The sequence below is a fragment of the Protopterus annectens genome, chromosome 12.part0, assembly GCF_019279795.1.
Source record: "Protopterus annectens isolate FY-2018-M chromosome 12.part0, PAN1.0, whole genome shotgun sequence".
Classification (NCBI taxonomy): domain Eukaryota; kingdom Metazoa; phylum Chordata; order Ceratodontiformes; family Protopteridae; genus Protopterus; species Protopterus annectens.
The window spans coordinates 838,059,308-838,079,740 of record NC_056746.1 but is presented as its reverse complement, the minus strand read 5'-3'; the positions used below and the strand labels follow the sequence as shown (position 1 = coordinate 838,079,740).

General features: G+C 40.7%; 1 protein-coding gene across 2 annotated transcripts in view; it reads right to left on the bottom strand.

Moving 5' to 3' along the window:
* UCKL1 (uridine-cytidine kinase 1 like 1) overlaps nucleotides 1-20,433 on the bottom strand; it is a 1,578,412-nt gene that overhangs the window by 854,377 nt on the left and 703,602 nt on the right. For both annotated transcript variants that reach the window (XM_044089881.1, XM_044089882.1), the window contains exon 7: nucleotides 12,023-12,084. In XM_044089881.1, coding sequence (XP_043945816.1) covers nucleotides 12,023-12,084 — 62 coding nt within the window. The remainder of the gene's footprint in view (nucleotides 1-12,022; nucleotides 12,085-20,433) is intronic.

Here is a 20,433-nt window from a genome sequence, read left to right as displayed (position 1 = left end):
CAAGACGCTATCCTCCAAAAAAAGGAAGACAATCTGGTGGTCCCCTGCCATAAACAAACTGTACAACAGAAGGAAGAAACTGTTGCAAAAGAGAGTAAAATCCCATGAGAGGAGGAGCTCCCTGGTCAGCTTCAGTAAGAAGCTGAGATCCCTTATAAGATCCTCCAAAGCTAGCTACAAAAACAAAATCACCACTAATTCCAAGGACAACCACAAAGCATTTTATAGCTATGTCAAGAATCTCAATGGCAACACCCAGATCTGCTCTGAGTTACAGCACAAAGGCATGAAAATTACAGAACCAACGGATATTGCCAACATCCTGGCAGATAGGTTCAGTGCTAACTTTACCCCCCCCTCTCACCCCCTAAAGGGCCCATATCTATACAGGAAGAATGCAGAGTCCCTGTAATCACAACTACGCAGGTAAAAGCTGCACTCTCTAAAGCAAAAAACACAGCATCCATGGGACTGGACAACAACCCAGGCTGTGTTTTACATGAACTTCAGAACGAACTGGCTCCCCACTTAAGCACCATGTTCAATAATAGCCTCGCATCAGGCTTTGTGCCCACTGAATGGTGCACAGCAACTGTTATCCCACTCCACAAAGGGTGAGCCACCACTGATCCTGGGAACTATCGACCTATTAGCCTGATGAGCCTGGTCTGCTAGGCCATGGAACGTATCATCATGGAACTCATAATAAATAAAGACATTGGTAACCTCCAAACTCTGGATCCCACCCAGTTCTGGTTTGTGAAAGGCAGATTATGCATCCTGAACCTGATCGACTTCTTTGAGGCAGTCACCAAAGCCGTAGATGAGGGTAAGGTGGTTCACACAGCCTATCTTGACCTCACCAAGGCTTTCAACACCATCCCCCATTCTGGAATTATAGCTAAACACACTAAACTAGGTATAAATCCCTACGTCACAAGATGGGTTGCCAACTGGCTCACTGACAGAACCCACACTGTAAAATTTGCAGACTCCAAATCTGATCTCAAAGCAGTGACAAGTGGAGTACCACAGGGTTCCGTCCTGGGTCCTCTCCTGTTTGGTACTTCTCTGAAGTACAGGCTAACAAAGAAGGCATCTGGCTAACGAAGTTCGCAGATGACTGCAAACTAGGAGCCAGAGTCAAGTCCCCAAATGATGTGGACATCCTACAGAAGGGCCTCGCTGAGACAGATGCCTGGTGTCAGAGCCATGGCCTCGAGCTCAATGCCAAAAAGTGCAATGTCATCCCCTTTGGTAAAAACTCTGTACCCATGAACTACCACATAGGCAGCAATCTACTTAACACCGAATGCGTGATAAGAGACCCTGGGACCCAGGTGGACAGTTGTCTCTCCTTTGATACATCGTCACAGTAGTCAGGAAGTCCTTCTATGTGGCACACCTCATCATAAAAGAGTTCTCATCCAGGGAAAAAAGAGGTCATTGTTCCCCTCAACTCTACACTCATTAGACCCATTACAGAGTACAACGCCCCTTTTGGAATGTACCTCACAAGACATTTGCAGCACCTGGAAAGGCCACAGAAGTACCTCACAAAGAAGATTACTGGCCTCAAACAAATGCCCTACACTGACCGCCTCAAAAAACTCCAGCTTTTCTCCGTAGCATATATAAAGCTATGTCAAACCCAGAGCTGTTGGACATGCTACACCTAAAGAAATCTCAATCCCTCCGAGCTACATGCTCTAGGGACCTAAACCTTGTCACCACAATAAACAGGACATGCTGGAGGGATAAATTGCTGTCCCAGAGACTTCCCATACTCTGGAACAGGCTACCCATCTATGTCAAGCAAAGTTCTTCATTAGCACTCTTCAAGAAAAATCTTGATGAGTGGATGGGAAATAGGAAATACACCCCGGGGATCACTTCTGTGTCTCTGCTCGACAGTGGCACAGGAAAATAACTTTCTTGGGTGGCGTAAGCCAGGGAACCTTGTTGGCTAGGCTTACGTAGGCCCTAGGGCCGATAGCCTACTACCTACCTATGAACCTATGTGGTCACAGTGCTGACTACTCTCTTGAAAGTAACACAAGTACTGGGTATGTGAAGGACATGCACATCAGAGGCCATAATAACTTCATAGTTTCCAGACTTCATCACACCCATAACTGTGTACAATGCATCCTTCTTAATGTACCTCCCAAGACATCTTCCAGAGATGTATTACTTAAGTGTACCACCTTTCTCACAGTGTACTGTCATACAGCTTATTGGCCATACCTAGGTATTCTTTCTGGGGAATATACATGACTGTCTGATGATGCAGAACAACAACAGGTTCATAGGTATTTACTAGGTTAATGACCAGAAGGCACTTTTTAAGCCCAGCCATACATCCCAAATATCTGACAAGTTCTGATACCCTTGATAAGTATAAGCAGGGGATTAAACATTTACAAGCAGGGGCCTAGGAGATGAACATTTACAGGTTTCCTGTGTCTATTACAGATATATGTGCCAGACCAAGGATGAATTTCCTGTTCCTCATCCAATTGTCCAAGTTGCACTTGAATTGAGTTAGGGAAGAACTCTTGTTTTATATGGATGAGGAGCCTGTTCCAGAGATGGGGTAGTGTCTGGGATACATATCTGTCTCTCCAGAAGGTCCTATTTATATCACAGGTAAGGGTTAAGTCTTTAGAATGGGTAATTCTGGTGTTGTTTGTTTTTTGGATATGCAGGAGGTCCTTCAGAATGGGGTCTGACAATGCTCTGTGTGCCAGGAACAGATCCCCTCAAAAACCTGTAGGAGACAGAATACAGAGATAGGACCTTGAGGTGGTCTGCATAGGACATTTTACTTACGCCCTGTATTCTTTTAGTGTGGAACTTCTGTGTATGTTCTAATTAGCTATGCCTCGTTAATTACATACCAAAAGGGCACTGTACTCAATGATAGGGCTGATGAATGTGGAATACAGTGGAACAATGAGTTCCTTGGATCTAGAAGCCATACCTTTGTTTATAAGTTACACAATATAGAATGATTTCTTCACTACTGTAGGCACATGATGGTCAAAGGCTAGATCACTATCTATGTGTGTCTGTAACTACTGAGTCAACTCTAAGGGGTGTGTTGTCAATATGATAGTTACCAGGGGTGGATGATTTCCTGATGGATACTAGTATGCATTTCTTACCATTTAGTTTTAGTCCATGACTTTGACACCAGTTGCTTCTCTGTGTCAGCCCTTCCTGTAGAACATTTGTGTTAGTTTGGGATTCAATGGCAGCTCCTAATTTGCAATCATCTGCAAATGTAGTCAGCCAGAGACCACTGACATTGGTCTTGACTTCAGAGAAGTAAGTGCCAAAAAGGAGTGGTCCAAGGACAAATTCCTGAGGGACTCCACTTGTGAATGACCTCTTTGTAGAAGTGAACCCCCCAATTCTAACTTCATATGTCCTGTCTGTGAGGCAGCTGGCTAGCCACCAGGTGATATACAGGTTTGTACCTAACCTCTTGAATTTGTCAACAATGCCTGAGTGGGGCATTGTGCCAAATGCCTTGGCCAGGTGAAGGTAGGCAGTGTGAACCATTTTGCCCTCATCCACCGCTTTGCTGACCTTCTCAAAGATGTCCACCAGTTTCACTAGGCATGCCCAGCCCTTGACGAAACCAAACTGGATTGGGTCCACTGTCTGGAGGTTTACTATATCACTACCTGTCATTTTCATGATAATTCTTTCCAGGGCTTTACATATAAGACTAGTGAGACTTGTGTGTTTCCTGGGTCTGTAGATGGGCCACCTTAGTGCAGAGGGATGACTGTTGCTGTTTTCCATTCATGAGACACAAAGCTTGTTTGGAGGCTATAGTTACATAGCAATTCCAGAGTGCCTGTTAGGTCATGTTTCATGCTATTTAGATGGCATCCTGCGATATTGTCTGGGCCCACTGATGCAGTGTTCTTGGTCCAAGAGAGTTGTTACATCAGATGCATGTGTGCTACCTGTTCAGCTTATGCACACACTGAACACATAGGTGCCTGACAACATTAATGGCATATCCATTAATTGTGACAGTGTGGATTGTGCTGTAGATATACACCATACACACAAGGCAAGTAGCTTGTCACATACAGGTATAGTGGTGTCCCTCCTAACACTTCCTGCAGACATTACAGTACCAGGGCAGTGTACGTGGTTACCCTCACAAAGTTTGAAAGTATCATAACAGTTGTCAAGTGTGTATCTGTGTGTGCAGGCTCACCTGTTATCATTCCACATCACATATCTTAAGTGAGAGGCATGGGACTAGCGGTGGTTTTATTGTTATCTTGTCCATGATTGTAGTTGGTTCTTGTAACATTTGCCATGATCCTGTACCTGTGGCCACCTTGATGGAGACCTCTGCTGAGAGTACACTCATATTCAGGTATATCATTTTGCACCGCTTCCTAATATGCATTCTACCCCAACTGTATGTCAGATTCCTGATAGATGTCCTCGGTATTATTCATGCAAGGATGGTTATCTCACACAGGCATCCTCCCCATTATGTCACCTTGTGTGACAGCCACAGACAGCACATCTTCATTGTACAGTCCCTACTGTACCATACAGATATGTGTTGGTGTTGCTGCTACAACCATCTTCCACTGACATGCCCTTCTCTGCTGTACATGTGGGAGTTGCACCTATACTCTTTCCATGTGCTCATTCCTTTAATTCATCTGTGTGTCCCTATTTGATACACACACTACTCCCGATGACCATTTTACATGGCAGTTCCATGACCTGTTACAGATCACTAACACAGCTTCATACAGAATGCCAGTAATGGGATACCACAATACTCTGCACTGTAGGTACACTGTCCTGTACTGTGTTTGGACCATATACTTCACATTCATACTACTCAACTGTCCAGATTTTTCCAGGATGTCCAGATGTTTTCCTTAACAAATATGTGGCTTCCTGCCATATCATTGGGATGATCTCTGGACTGATGTGACTCAATATTACATTCATTTGAGTGCATACTTCTCAACTGTCCTGATCTGTACAGAATGTCCAGTTTTTGTTTCATATTTGTGATCTTTTCCTCATAAAGTTTTTTTTTGGTAAATCATTGGCATGTCATTCCAGAGTGCAGTCAGAAACTGATGACAGACATTTGAATTTCAAAACTTCATGCTCTTCTGAAAGTTCATGCTAATATACAACCCATATATTCTATCAACTTCATAAGTTTGTCAGTGCAATATTAAAAATCTGTCGCTATTTCTGGCCCTTTACCCCCTGCCCCACTATTATGGCTTTGTTCACATTTGTAACTCGAAGAGGTTGTGAGTGTTGTATTCTATTCCATGTTTTATTTTTTATTAGTTTGTTGAATTAATACAGTTTTTGTTTCCTAGCGTGGTGCTTTTTCCATGTTTTATTTTTTTATTAGTGTTGTATTCTAACATATTCCTATGCAACATCTATGGCAAATATGTCCCTACTGCAGGTTATTTGTCCTCTCATTAAGTTTGCCTCTGTGCAGATGTGTTGCACTAATACAATGGATGCAATGATAGCTACTTGTAAAATCCATGGTGATCACTGTGGCATTCCCCGCAAATCTGCATATCGCAGATGCTCTCCTTTACATGGAATTGCTATCCATGTTTGCTTATGAGGTTTTGTGGCCAGCAACATTGTTGCAAGCCACGAAATGTAGCTTAGGCATGCCGCGTCTCATTAATATGCATTCCACACTGCCACATGCCACGCGCCTTTGCTCAAACACAAACTCCATGTAGGCTCTGTGCGAAGCCTATACAGAGTTTACTAAATCCCAGGATTCGCTATTAAAATAGTATCCTTGAGAAAAAAAATGTTACTGACAGTTAACTTTCTCCCTCCTCTTCCCCTCTCCTGAGTTAAGTCCCGTACAAGTATAACAAAGTTCAAAAAATGCCAATATTTCCAGATTTTCTTGTTCTCTCATGTTTCACAAATATAATTATTGCTTTGTAATCCTACATGTGTCAATTTCCAAGTTAGATTTTATTCTCTGAACATTAATGGCATGAAGTAGGTCAGATGCTTTAGAGTCTCCTACAAGTTTAACAAAGTCCAATTAAGTGCAATATTTCCAGATTTTCTTGCTCTGTCATGCTTCACAAATATAATTATTGCTTTTTGATCCCACATTTATCAATTTCCACATTACTGGTTTTATTTCTGTTCATCTCCATATCTTAAATCCTGTCTCAGCTTCATTTCCAATGTACTCTTGATTCTTCTTGTCAACTCTTGTGCTTTTTTCCTTCTCTCAAGCATTTTCCATTGAAACATTGGAAAAGGTTTCACTGGCACAATCTCTCTACACTCTTTATTACAAGAATAATAATGAGAAGAATCTCCTCCTGTTTCACAGCCCAGTTTTTGTTAGACAAACTTTTGTATTTCTTCCTTAGCATGTACTTCATCAAAAATGATTTTGTCCTTCCAGGCAAAAAACATTTTGAAGATAGCTAGGTACAGCAGTTTGAGTCTCAAATCTGCTTCTCAATATTCCCTGAATAATGGAATAAATGTACTCCTCTTCTGCCTGGTGTACACTGAGTAGTCACTCTCCACAACACTCTGCTATCTCTCACTTTTAGTACTTTGTCCTTCTGCCCCAGTTTTGTCAGAATTAACTCCTTCTACTGGTAAGATTGCATCTTTACTATTAAAGGTCTAGGTTGCTTTCTCATAGCCAGGGTTGGAGCATACACACAATGGGCCCTTTCAATTAAAAATTCCTGTTGTGGAACACCAGTCCAGTTGCTTATTTGTGCTATCAGAAAATTAATACAGTTTGTTCCTTCCAGCTTCTCTGGTACAGCAGAAAATCTCACTTTTTCTCTTCGTGCTCTGTCCTCTAAGTCTGTTATTTTTGAAACATCTATTCTTGTGCATTCTCATATTCAGCCAGCCTTTTCATTACTTCAACCTATGAGTTTTGCAGTTTTATATCCTTACCTGAATATCTGTCTAAACTTCTTCCATTTTTTCCAACCTTTTATTATTTGAGTTAATATAGCCCATTGGTGTTTCATTTAATTTAATCAGGTCTGTGTGCAGTTGCCTTATACTTTCCTCTTGGTTACTGGAAGTCATGTCTGGAGCTTGCACTGCTTTTTACTGAATAGCTGCAGTACTTTTCCAGGCAGTGTTTCTTTGTCACCTTTTGTAGCTATTTTCCTTCAGGTCCTCTGTGTTTCTTTTTTTCTGGCATCCAGACAATGCACTTACTAGCCAAACTGAAATTTACCTAGAAGTTTAGGTTCACTGGCTTTCTCTGCCAAGTTTCTGTTTTCACACTGGGAGAGCTAGAATTAAGATGTTACTCAATGTGCAGCCATCTTGCAAGTCCCCCATATTGCCAAATTATTAATAGAATTAAGGCTTTTCACTAGGCAGTTGAATTTGAAGTTGCATTTTGACACCAACAAAGATGATACAAATGTGCCCTTGCCTTACCAAAAGAAGTACATCCATTCCTCCCTTAGATCCTATGGTTTACACTTTTGAAAGAATATGTGATGGAGAATTTAGAGCTTTAGTTAAGAAGAATTATTCCAGTCTTGCTGCTGTTCAAGAAAGCTGCCTGTTAAAGGACTTAACATCTGACAAAAGTATTATAATAATGAAGCCTGATAAAGGGTGAGTTGTAGTGATTACGAATTACACTGATTATTTTACCAAGATGTTTGATATTTTGAATGATAGTACTACTTACAAGAGAGTTTTGAAAAATGACATAAATACGGCATGTGCCAAAATTGACTGAATTTTGTTTAACATATTTAGTCAAGATCAGCTCTGAGCCCTTTCTTATTTGCAATGGTGATGGACAGGTTGACAGACGAGATCAGACAGGAGTCCCCGTGGACTATGATGTTTGCAGATGACATTGTGATCTGTAGTGAAAGTAGGGAACAGGTGGAGGAGACCTCGGAGAGATGGAGATATGCTCTAGAGAGAAGAGGAATGAAGGTCAGCAGGACTAAGACAGAATATATGTGTGTGAGTGAGAGGGAGGATAGAGGAATGGTGAGGATGCAAGCAGAGGTGGTGAAGGTGGATGAGTTCAAATACTTGGGGTCAATAGTTCAGAGTAATGGTGAGTGTGGAAGAGAGGTGAAGAAGAGAGTACAGGCAGGATGGAGTGGGTGGAGAAGAGTGTCAGGAGTGATTTGTGACAGGCGAGTACCTGTAAGAGTGAAAGGGAAGGTCTACAAGAGGGTAGTGAGACCAGCTATGTTATATGGGTTGGAGACAGTGGCACTGACAAAAAGGCAGGAGTTTGAGCTGGATGTGGCAGAATTAAAGATGTTAAGATTTGCACTGGGTGTGACGAGGGTGGACAGGATTAGGAATAAGTATATTAGAGGGTCAGCCCAGGTTGGAAGGTTTGGAGACAAAGCCAGAGAGGCACGATTACGTTGGTTTGGACATGTGCTGAGGAGGGATGCTGAGTATATTGGGAAAAAGATGCTAAGGATGAAGCTGCTAGGTAACAGGAAAAGAGGACGGCCTAAGATAACGTTTATGGATGTGGTGAGAGAGGACATGCAGGTGGTTGGTGTGACAGAGCAAGATGCAGAGGACAGGAAGAAATGGAAACAGGTGATCTGATGTGGCGACCCCTAACAGGAACAGCCAAAAGAAAATGATGATATTTAGTCAAGCCTGTAATTAACAACAGGGGGTTTGATCATTTACTGGTGGACAAACCAGTAATACCTTCTGTTTTTGGCATACCACAAATTCATAAAGATGTCTGTGATCCACCTGTGAGACCTACAGTCATGGCATGTGGATCCAAAATAGAACCCCTCACAGCATATGTAAATTTTCATTGTAAGCATATTTACATTGTAAGTATCTCTTGGGGAAAACAGCTATCTGGCAGCTGGAATCCAGGACTGCCCTCAAGAACATCACTTTTTTGCAAGACGTAAGGGTTGACTTGGGAATGTTGAAAGAAAACCTGTGACTCTGAAAGCAGTCCATGGTAATATGAAAGACCTCATTCATCTCCTTCTTTGACAGTGCCTCAAAACAGTTATCCAGATAAGGGTAGATGTGAATCTCCTTTGTTAAGCAGAAAGCTATCACTGGAGCCAGTCACTCTATGAAAACCTAAGGGGAAACAGCCAAAGGGCAAGGAGATGAACTTGTAGTGGAACTCACCACCTCAATCACAAGGAAGTGCCCTTGGTCTTGTGAATGGGAATGTGAAGACAGGCATCCTTGAGATCCAAAATGACCATCAGGGCAAGAGGAAATAGGAGAAGTAGCAGGGTTTACAGTGTAAACATTTTTAATTTGGGTAGGCTAAGGAAAGTATTGAGCTCTGAGAGATCCAGGATGGGTCTCCATAGCCCTTCCTTCCTTCCTTCCTTTTTGGACACAAGAAACAGCCTTGAGTAGTCACCTGCTCTGTTCCTCTCAGGGAACAGGTTCTATCACCTCCTAGTAAAATTATTTTCTGGAGAATAGAGGAATTAAAGACACTTGGTCTTTTGGACAGGGGAATACCTGTCAACTTTGGTTTCTTTGTAAACAGTAGTTTGCGGCCCTAAGAAATTATCTGTAACTCCCAACTCTCCTTTATAATGACCTCTCAGTTGCTTAGGCACTATCTTTAAAACTGAAACCTGAGTGTGTGGATCTGTGAGGAGGAGGTGCTGGAATGAGGATTACAGTAAAATGGGAAGAATGTCCACATAGTCATGGCTGCTCCCCAGTGACTGGTGGAGGACCCTTGCGGTCTCTAGTTTTTTTCTTTATGGTCTGTTTGCATTTTTCTTTTACTATACTAGCCCTGTTTCCCTTTTGCTGGTGTGCCTTCTCCTTGCCTGCTATAATAAAGGTTAGGTTTAAAGGGGTAATACTCTCATATTTGGACATGGGAGAGAAAAAGAGGTGCTTGACACTCTCATAGTTTCACTCCTTTTCTCCATTTTTGTAAGCACTTCAACAGTGGAGTTCCCAAAGAACAACTCATTGCATGGGGTTGCAGTGAGACACTGCACCTTAACTTCCTCAGACACAGGTTGTAGCCTCAGCCAAGTATGTCTTCTTATGACTGCATCTAGGATGCTGCATCTACTGCATCAAACCCACATATAAGAGAATTTTGCTACATGACTATTAATCCATCTGAGTTCTACTAGCTTTGCTCGTGGGTTTTCATCAGACACTTACCCATTTTGTTTGACTTGATCCAGCAGAGCAATCTGGTACTTGGTCATGTGTGAGTATCGGTTTGTGGCCCCGAAGGCCAGAGTGGCAGCTATTTATACCTTCTTCTCAAACCAATATATCACTCTGCTTTACTTTAAATTGGACCCTTTATCAGGATCCATAGTCACTACTGCTGAATCCACTACAGGGATCTTGTAGAGGAACATTCTGGACAACTGGACTCTATAAAACCTATCTGGTTTCTTAGGGCCATGGGACTAAGTATCTGAGTCGGCAGGAAAACTATCCCCTAAAGCCTCCCAAACATTAGGAATTACCACAGGTCTAGGGGCAACCACACCCCCAAAAAATCAAAGTACGTTTTGGGGGTATCTGATGCCTCCTTGGTTTCTAATTTGAAGTACTGTTTCATTCTACAAAGATTATCTCCAAATGCAATTTCCTCTGTGGGTGTGGTAGAGGAAATAGACAACTGATGGACAGGATTCACAGACATCTACCTCATGGCCATCTGTGTCATCCCTTACCTGGACTGTGGGATGACAGCCCCTCCCACTCCACAATTATGAAGCACACTTTGTCAAACTAACTGAGTACAAGGCTACCTAAAAATTATCAGTTACCACAAAACTGATCTGTTCTGTGTTCCAAAGCAGACTGAAACACACTGGACTACAGATGCAATGGAATCAGGTAGTCTACGAATGAGTTAGCACCCAGTTCCCCATAAATGCGTGGTGCACTGCTGGAGAGAGATGGCCTCCATCCATCCGCGCTCTGACCCAGTGATGACGGTGCTCCTCACCTACCTTGCTGCCAGCTATCCCTAGCCTACTGGAGATCTGCGGTGCTGCAGTATCATTAAGTTTAGGTGGAATTCTGACTTAGGGGAGTTCATTTATAATCCTACATATGGTAGCTTTGCACCATTGACTCCTCAGTCAAGCACATACACCAAATGTCTGAACTTGCGGTTCCTCTTGTACTGAGCATGATTATTATCGAAACAACACATCATCAGTAGGGTAAAACTAACCTGTCTCACAATGGTCTAATGATGCAAATGTGGGGAACTGAGGCAAGACATATCTAAAATGACACGGGAGAAGATCTGTCATAGTTCACACAGAAGTTTTGTAGGCAAGTACGAGGCTAGCTGCGCTAGTGGGCCATTTCAAGCCTAGCCAATTTTTATAACCTGTGACAGTGAGGTAAACATTTTAACCATTATACCAACCCCATCCACATGCACTCACAATATCCTGATGTCCCTGATAGATGGACATCAGCCATGCCTGAAGAAGGAAGAGATAATGAGCTTTGGAGGACAGGTTGGATGCTGGGCCTTCATCTACATGAAGAACATCTATTAAGTGCAGTGAGGATTATGAAAGGTATGTTTGAGGATTTATCAGTGTATCAATAAAAATTTATCCTTCTGTTCCCTTACCTGAATACAAAATAATGCAGAAAAAAAAGACAGCAACAAATAAGGACAACTGATGGAGCATACAATGGAAGCAGCCACACAGCTGTTCTTAAGCACCTCATGCAGTATGATAAGATAAACTCAGAAAAGGCACAGGTGTGGCATATCTGATTGAATTTTTTCTTTTACAAAGTCCCAAAAGGGCAACTACAATGTTATTTGGAGGCAGGTAATTACTTTCATGTAGTTTTTCATTCATTATGTTACTCAAAAACTGCTTCAGAAAGAGGTCTAGGCTCAGTGTCGAGAATATCTGGCCCCAACTCCCAAAGTATTTAGGTTGACTATCATTAACCAGCTGACCACGCTTACCTCTTCCAGCTGACTGTGGACATGTTGCACGATTAGATCAATCGCCACCATATTCCCTCCACCTTTGATGGGTGAGACAAGAAATAAAAATAAAAAAAAAGAATAAGAAAAGAAACAACAGCTTTACTTCACAAATTTTGGAAACTGCATGATCACTGAATACGAACAAGAATGGCAGCAAGATCCTTTGCTGTTGACACTGTTTTAAGGCATTTGTCAGTGGCCTAGGTAACTACGGAGCAGGACCATTTCAACTCACTATCTTTTACTATTCTTCTACCACAGACTGACAACAGTAATATCCTGCAAGGTTACAGTTCACATTTGCTGTTCTTCTCTCTATCAGCCTGGACAAAGGAAGAACACACCAGTGACAACCCCTTTAAGTCAGTAGAAAGATTATGAAAAAAACACAGAGCACTGAGTCACACTGCTCAGATGAAACATAATATCTTCTACGGCATACAGTCTGGATATCTCATGATGTGCAAAACACAATACCAGGGTTAGTACCAACTGCTAACAAAGTACTGCTGTTTCAAACATACATGCTTCACAATTAAGAGATTACATTCTGCATGGAATAAATAATCCAATTATGCAAGTTAACAGATAACTCCAATACATGACCATGCATACTTACTAAAGTAAAGAACACCTAAATAAAATCATGTGTCTGTCTACTAAATTTCAAAGTAAATGTTATAAAAATAAAACAAACTGTGAATGACTTTTGCTATATGCTGCTGGAATATGGTGCATTCTTACTAAAGCTGCCTGGAATATTCACTGGTACACCTTCATGCTTGTAGTGTTATGCAATAAATTGTTTTCTATCTGGCCTTAAGTTCATGCTCTGTCAAGAATATAACAAAAGGAGGGAAACAGCACAATACCAGTATGGTGACTTGCCAGTCTAAACACCTTGTTTGTTTATAGACAGGCTGATATGCTTGTATAACATGGATTTGTTTCATGTTTCCTGAACTTTCATCTTCACTAAAAGCAATCCCCTATTTAAAATAAGAAGCACCTGTGGTTTGAGCCTGTGACCCCTCGAAGACCACCATGGGCATGCCATGATTGTGCTCTGCCTGTTGGGTTCACCAACAAAACCATTTTCAGATAGCAGGGATCAGAGAATCATCTGATACAACGGGTGGTTTTGCTGATACCACAGGTTGTTAAGGTACCAATGAACCTTCCAAATGTGCGACCTGGCTAGGGGACCACTAGGACTGAGAAAAACATGTGGCACAATGCCATGATGACATGCCGGCCAACATATATGATTTCTGCACCACATCTGCAGAGTAAGCCTTCAATTGCACAGTCTCTTCCTTTGACAGACATAGCTGGCTCTTGTCTGTGTCTAACATTATCAACAGGAACATTTTTGACTTATCTGGGATCAGGATAAATTTGGGAAGATTTAAGAAAATGCCCACATGGGGTAAATCGTGCAGCAGGGTGGACTTGGGCAGATTTAGGGAGAAGCACATATGGGCCAGAGACTGCAGAATACACTTTACAGACTGCCAAATGACCACTGCTGAAATTGCCTAGATTAGCCAGCAACCAACCAGATAAGGGGATATATGCATCTAATGTATCCTCAAGCATGCAAACACAGAAGTCAGGCATTTCATAAATGCCTTGGAGGCTGGGGAAAGGCCAAATGGCAGAAATAAACTGGTAGTGGAGATGGTCAACTGTGAAGCTGAGGTAACTATCTGTGATCTTTGTGGATGGATCTATGTGGATTTGTGGGTATCTTCCAGTTCCAATGTGACAAACACCTCACCTGGAAGCAGGGTAAGCAATAAAAACTGGAGGGTCAGCATCTTCATTGCCCTCGAGAACATTTTTGCCTTGACAAATGCAAACTGGATCTCATTCTTTGTTACAAGTAACAGACTAAAATAAAATCTTTTCCATTACTCCTCCAGAGGGACTTTCACTTTTGTCATATAAAAATGAAATTGAACTAAGACAATCAGTGGCTGATAGGCATGTTCTACAGCAAAGGAACACATCCCTATAAAAGGATGTGCTACCGTTGACTCTAATGTGTACAGAAACATATGCTCTTTCTCTCTCTTACAGTCAGGTTAAAGTATTTCTGTTTAAAATGGAACAGCCTGCTTTGCTGTGGGGGAGCAGGATTATAGTCAAAAGGAACTGTATCCTTTCTGTGGGGAAACTGACTTAACCTTCCTTGTGCCCAACTTGATACCTACCTCTGCTCCTGCCATGTTCCAGAACTGCTTTTTTGCCTAAAATATTCAGCTTTAGTCTGTTTTCAATAAAAGGGCCACTGCTTGGAAGGATAATTTCCAAAATACCTTGAAGTAGCCAGATGAGTCCACAGCCCTGTCCTTTTACTCCAGTCTTTGAGGATTTTGTGTGAAGAAATACCAAAAATAGATCTTAATCAAAATAGATGAATAATAAGTACCCTTTTACACCTTCTAGCATGAGATAACTGCCCTGTTTGTATAATCTAACATCAGCTTTAGCCTTAGCAAAGCATATCATCTGATCAGATGCTACTGTTATCCTCTGCATTATAACCAGATTTAATGACACATTCATCCATTTTTATAAGACTGTTTGGGTCATTCTTCATACCCTTTTTTTCACAGGCCTAACCTGTAATTTCAACAGACATGTCCCCTAACTACCTTCTGACTTAAAGGCACCTTTATATGACTGGAACAATGAAAGAACCTCTAATGGCGTCAGATCCTCTATGACAAACAAGTTGAAGTGCTTTCTCTTGGAATCTGAAACCTCCTTGGAGCCCCATTTAAAATATTATTTCTTGTTTAAACTCTATTTGAAGGGATAAACAATGACATTTTCTGTGAGAAGTAGGCCAGGTACTCCATATCTACTTCAGAGGCAGAAAAATAATTTCTCAAGGGGGGGGGGGGTCACTCCTAAACAAAGAGGTCTGAGAAGTGGGAGGGTGGGATAGATCTCTGCAAAGTTGCCATGTACTCTCCACAGCAAAACGTTAGCAGTCAAACACAGGTGGAACAGATAGTTGCATGGCTATGTTACGGCATCAGGAATCAGGCCTATTTCACTGAAGAGAGAACATCTCTCCAATCTATGGATATTTTTCTCTGGGAATTTCTCAAAAGGGCCAGGTTCTTGTTCTTCTTAAATAGGAATGGTAGGCAAGTTCACGGACTCACAAAACTGTGGGAAAGCAGTCAAAACCTCCAAGGGAAGGATATCTATTATGGGAGTTTGGGAACTGGTGCCTAGCCTAGACATCTGAAACTCTTCATGAGAGGTCTGCTTAGCAGTATAAATCACTGCCCTACTATCTGCCTGCAGAGGTTTCAGAACAGCTGAAGAACCAATACAAAGTAAGTGTTAGATGGAGAGGCGAACAAAGTAAGGTCTCGCTAGATCTGATGTCCTCAGGCAGGACTGGCCGGAACACAAAGGAATCATACCCCTACCTGTAAATCATTTAATTACTGCCTTTTTCAACTGCTCCAGTTTCTATGCCTTGGCCCTTCTCTGGGAGATTTTCCAGATTTTAATTTGTTAGAGAAGGATTATCTCCCACATTGGTTCAACATAACTACAAGACTTCATGTTTCTTCAAAACAAAGGACTGTCTATTTTTTGAAAGTCATGCATTGCTCAGAAGAGGAAAGTAAACTTGGTGCTCCTATTGATAAGGGACTTCCCATAGCAGTAATATCTACAATGAATGCTGTATGTTTCTCATTTAGAGGAATGCTGCATTATTTGATGAAACATAAAACATAAAAGACTGAAAAGTCAGTGTCCACAGGAACTAAAGATCGAATGTTACAAAATGTAAACAATACAACTTAAATAGTTTACAGATGTACTTCATGGGTTGCTGCAGATCTGACAATGAGAACAGACTGACAACCACAAATAACAAGAAACTGTTTAGTGGGGACTGAAAAGAAAATATAATTCAGCAAACATAGATAATTCCAGAAACAGTATCTGAATATCTGGTAAGAAATAAGGAAAGCAAAAACTACTACACATGAAAAGTAAAATGACTCTGTTATCCTGTAAATGAGATTACAGACTCACAGGGTAAAAGACTAAGACTCAGTTGTGCAGTAAAAACTGAATTTAAATTCTTCCAGAGAAGGTGGTGTGCTTAAACTCCCTCACCAAAAACTTCTGTCCATTGCAGAAATGCCCAATTTTTATTTTAGTTTGTTATAAATTCTAGATTTCAACATTCTTTCAGTGTTATTTTTTTTTTTGTTGTATTTGGTCACAAATGAATTGTTGTTTTATGTTGAAGTCTTTTAAATAGGAAGCATGAGGTATCATGTGTCATATAGAAACTTCCAAGAAACAATGAAATTAGTAGGAGAGCAGTATTCTACTACTAACGTCCACGGGGTAGAAAGGAAGGAAGGAAGGAAGGAATTCTGCAAATGCTACACTTTACTATACTTCAATGATTAAAATACTGAGGAGCAAAACAATGAAGGAGTATATGTACCAAAGTCCCATTCAAAAAAATATTTGTTGTAATCCCAGGACACTCAAAATAAACCGTAATAAATAAAATTAAATAAATTTATTGTATTGAGTAGGCTAGTGCTTGGCTTCTTAGCTTCTCATACAACAAAAAACTCATCATACAAAAAAACAAAATACCAAAAAGCGAAAATTAAAATTACTAATAATTATTAATTTTAATTATTAAAGTATATCATTAAAACCACATTGACCACATAATCCATAATAATATGTGTGTAATTATCTATATCTCCTATTGTTTTGGATACTTCAATGATTGACAGGCCAATGAAGTAGGTAACTCCATGGGACAGAATTCCAAGCAGTGGACAGCACAAGCCACGTCCCACAGACAGGAAAATAATTCACCTGAAAATATATCCAGGAAAGAAAACCCCTGCAAAATGACATCCCAACGTTAGCTCTTCTCCTGTAAGTCACATAAAATTACCGTGCCGTGCATCAGCAGTAGTATGACCTTCTGAAGTGTCACCATTCCAAACGTCATATATGAGAGGTGCTTCAAGTCCAGGATGGGATGGAAGCCGACCATCTTTGTTTCTTTCCAAAAATGTAGACAGCTTCTAAAGACCCTATAAAAAGCAGACTTAGGACAGTCCCAATAGCTCTGAAGATCTTAAACAAAGTTCTTTTTGGAGAATTATCTAAAAGCTCTATGACACGGTCATATTAAGCACCCATTGATCTTTTGTAATAGTTCGGAAGTCATGGAGAGCTCAACAAACTGCCCTCCACTGGGGGGGGATCAGGAATGTGATATTTAGACTAGTGAAGTCATTTTTCCAGGAAGCTGACACAGTTGAGGGAGGTATCAGATGCATGGCAGCCCTTCACAGTCTACAAAGTGACTTATTCATAGGATACTAGGAAGGTACTGAAGAAGGAGAAGTGGCTGACCATAGAGTACCAACCATCCACATTGGTCAACGTCTATATTTTTAATTTTGAATGACTTGAACTAGCTCTTTCAAGGCCTATGCAAAAGGGCCAGTCCCCAAAAAAATGTGTGTGTGTGTGTGGGGGGGGGGGGGCATCTAGAAAGGTGTGCCTTTCAGGTTGTAGCTGGCATCACTGAAGACAGGCTCCACAGGGATAACTGAAGGGTCCTTATTCTTATTGACCATCTACTGATTTAGCCCTTTCTGTGGAAAAGGAAAAAGGGTCATAGGCCTGTCCTTACAAGACATCATTAGTCTGTTATTTTCAAAAGAATGGGGAGCCTAAGAGAAAGAATGGCTCGCTGTTCTTATGCAGCTTGGAGAAAAGAGATTCTTGCTACTCTAGGTCCCTTTCACAAGACAGAGAGGAAGCAGGAGAGTACCTGTAACCCTCTCTCCAAGATGAACTATCCTGTAAATCTCATACATGTTAAGGGGCAAGTATTTGACAGGTGAATGTCAAACGTCATCACTGTGAGGGCCTGATGTTTGACAGGTAAATGTATAAATTCTGGTCCTATTGGTGATACATGTGCTCACGTCATGACTGGGGGGGTGGAGTTAGGTCAAAAATGAAAAATGCACTCATTGTTAGAATGTGTATGGAGACTTTGTGGATCCTGCAGACGTAGAAAGACTCAAAGGAGCTTCTTGTGTAATGGTATGTGAATGCTATAGGGCTTGGCTGAGGTCACAGGTGAAGACTACTTAGTCTTCCAGTCAAAAAACAAAAATGACCTCATTGAGACGTTAAAGATCTCCACATCTTCTTAGTACTTGGAGAAATTACACTGATTTTTTTGTTATGTGTAACTACCTCTCTCTAACTAAGTTATTCCCATTTTTTTTCATATAGGCCATATGTACATATTGTATATAGTTTGTCTTTTGTTTCATTTGTAGTCTAGTGGAAATTATGTTTTGTCTTTTTGAAAATCAATAAAATATTTGGAAAAAAAAATTACTACATCAACTAAACAATTGCCAACATTAATTAAGAAAACCACTAATTCATCTCAGAATTTAATACTTTAAGTTTCAGAGTTTTATACTTTTTCAAACATGTTTATTAAACTATCACAACTCCATTTGTAATATGGGTGTATGTGTGCATACACAAATATTAATACAAAAGAAAAACCATAATACGTTTCCAATGTTATTGTCATTCAGTATACACACATAGTTTTTTTTTGGAGGATACCTGCCTTCCCTTAACCTTACTCCTCCTCCTCCTGTACATTACTCTGCATATATTTTCCCACAAATTTCAAGCAAATTTCTATGACATTTTTCCACTACTTTTATCTACATTACAAAATTCAGTACTTCAATTACAGTTGATATAGCTCACAGTTTCCATTTTCTAGTAATTGTTCTTTTTTGCCAAAAAAATTATACTTAGTAAATCCTATGTCTAGGTAAATAAGATCCTACATTCTAGTTCAAAATAATACTTTACAACCCCCCCCCCCATATTTTTATCAACGTACTCTGTAATTAAGTTTTAAGCTCGTCTAACTAATTACATTCCCAAAAAATATGTGCCAAATGGGCTCCCTCTTCTCCATCATACTCCCAGCATTTCCTAACTACCTGAGGAAAAATCTTCAGAAGTACACCGGTTATAAAATATCTATGCAAACACTTCCACGCAAATATCCCAAAATGTTTAAATTTTTGTTGGGCACCTCAGAAGTTTCTTCCCATTGTTCCTTTGTAAATTGTCTTTCCATTCTCTTTACCAAATCTTTTCTTATCAATCCTGATTGATTCTTACAGCTATGCAATACTTTATATGCCCTACTAATTATTGTACTTTAATAGCCACTTCTGTTTTAGAGTTATCATAAAGTTCTACCAGAGCTGGTCTTTCACTAAGCACTCCATTGTCCCTTTCCTAATGTCTGTACTACTTTACTAATCCCTGATGCTTACCCTCATATCACCTTTCCCTCCCATGTTATTTGCTGCAAGTACCTTGGTTCCTTTGCTAACATCCTTCAGTAAATTCCAGCATCCTCTTGCCTGTTTTCTATACCCTGACCACCAGACATATCTATTGGTATAATCTTTTTCAATTTCTACAACTTAGCAATTAAGGTATTTTCTGCTATTTTATAAACATATTCTATAAAACTGATTTTTCTTAAAGCCATGCATCAAAAATCTTAGTCTCTGTTTATCTCCTGACCTCCTGTTACCCCATTACAGCATCATCTATGTGGAGCTTTTCTCCCTGGGACTCTGCTGAAAAAGACGGGCACCTGATTGCCCAGTCAGACCAACCCGGTAATCAAATATAAAATAAAAAATAAATAAATAATATTTTTCCACTTTGATATACAAATGTCAGCTTGAGTTATTTATATATAACTGCATAAGAGAACCACCTTATTTCTACTGGGAGAATCAATCAGCTTATCCCACTTCACTCCTGCCTTCTTCCACTCCCAAATACATTCCTTCAGCTGTTTTAAATTAATTTTGCTATGCCCTTTTTCGAGGTTAGTATACTGTGCCTCTGTCTAAAAGTGACACAGAAGTGATACCCGGGATAACCCTACGATCTCCCATCCACTCATCAAGAGTCCTCTTGAAGAGAGTCAATGAGGGACTCTGCCTTACCTGGACTGGGATTTTATTCCAGAGTGAAGGGAGCCTCTGGGTTATGAATCTGTCCCTCCAGCATGTCCTATTTATTTCAGTGCTGAGGTTCAAGTCTCTCGAGCGTGTAGCTCGATGGGATTTGGATTTTCTGAGGTGCAGCATGTCTATTAATTCCGGGTTGGACATGACTTTAAACATCAGGCACGGATCGCCTCTGAGCAGGCGGTATGCCACTGAGTAGAGCTGGAGTTTCTTTAACAGGGCAGCATATGGCATCTGTTTGAGCCCTTTGATCCTCTTGGT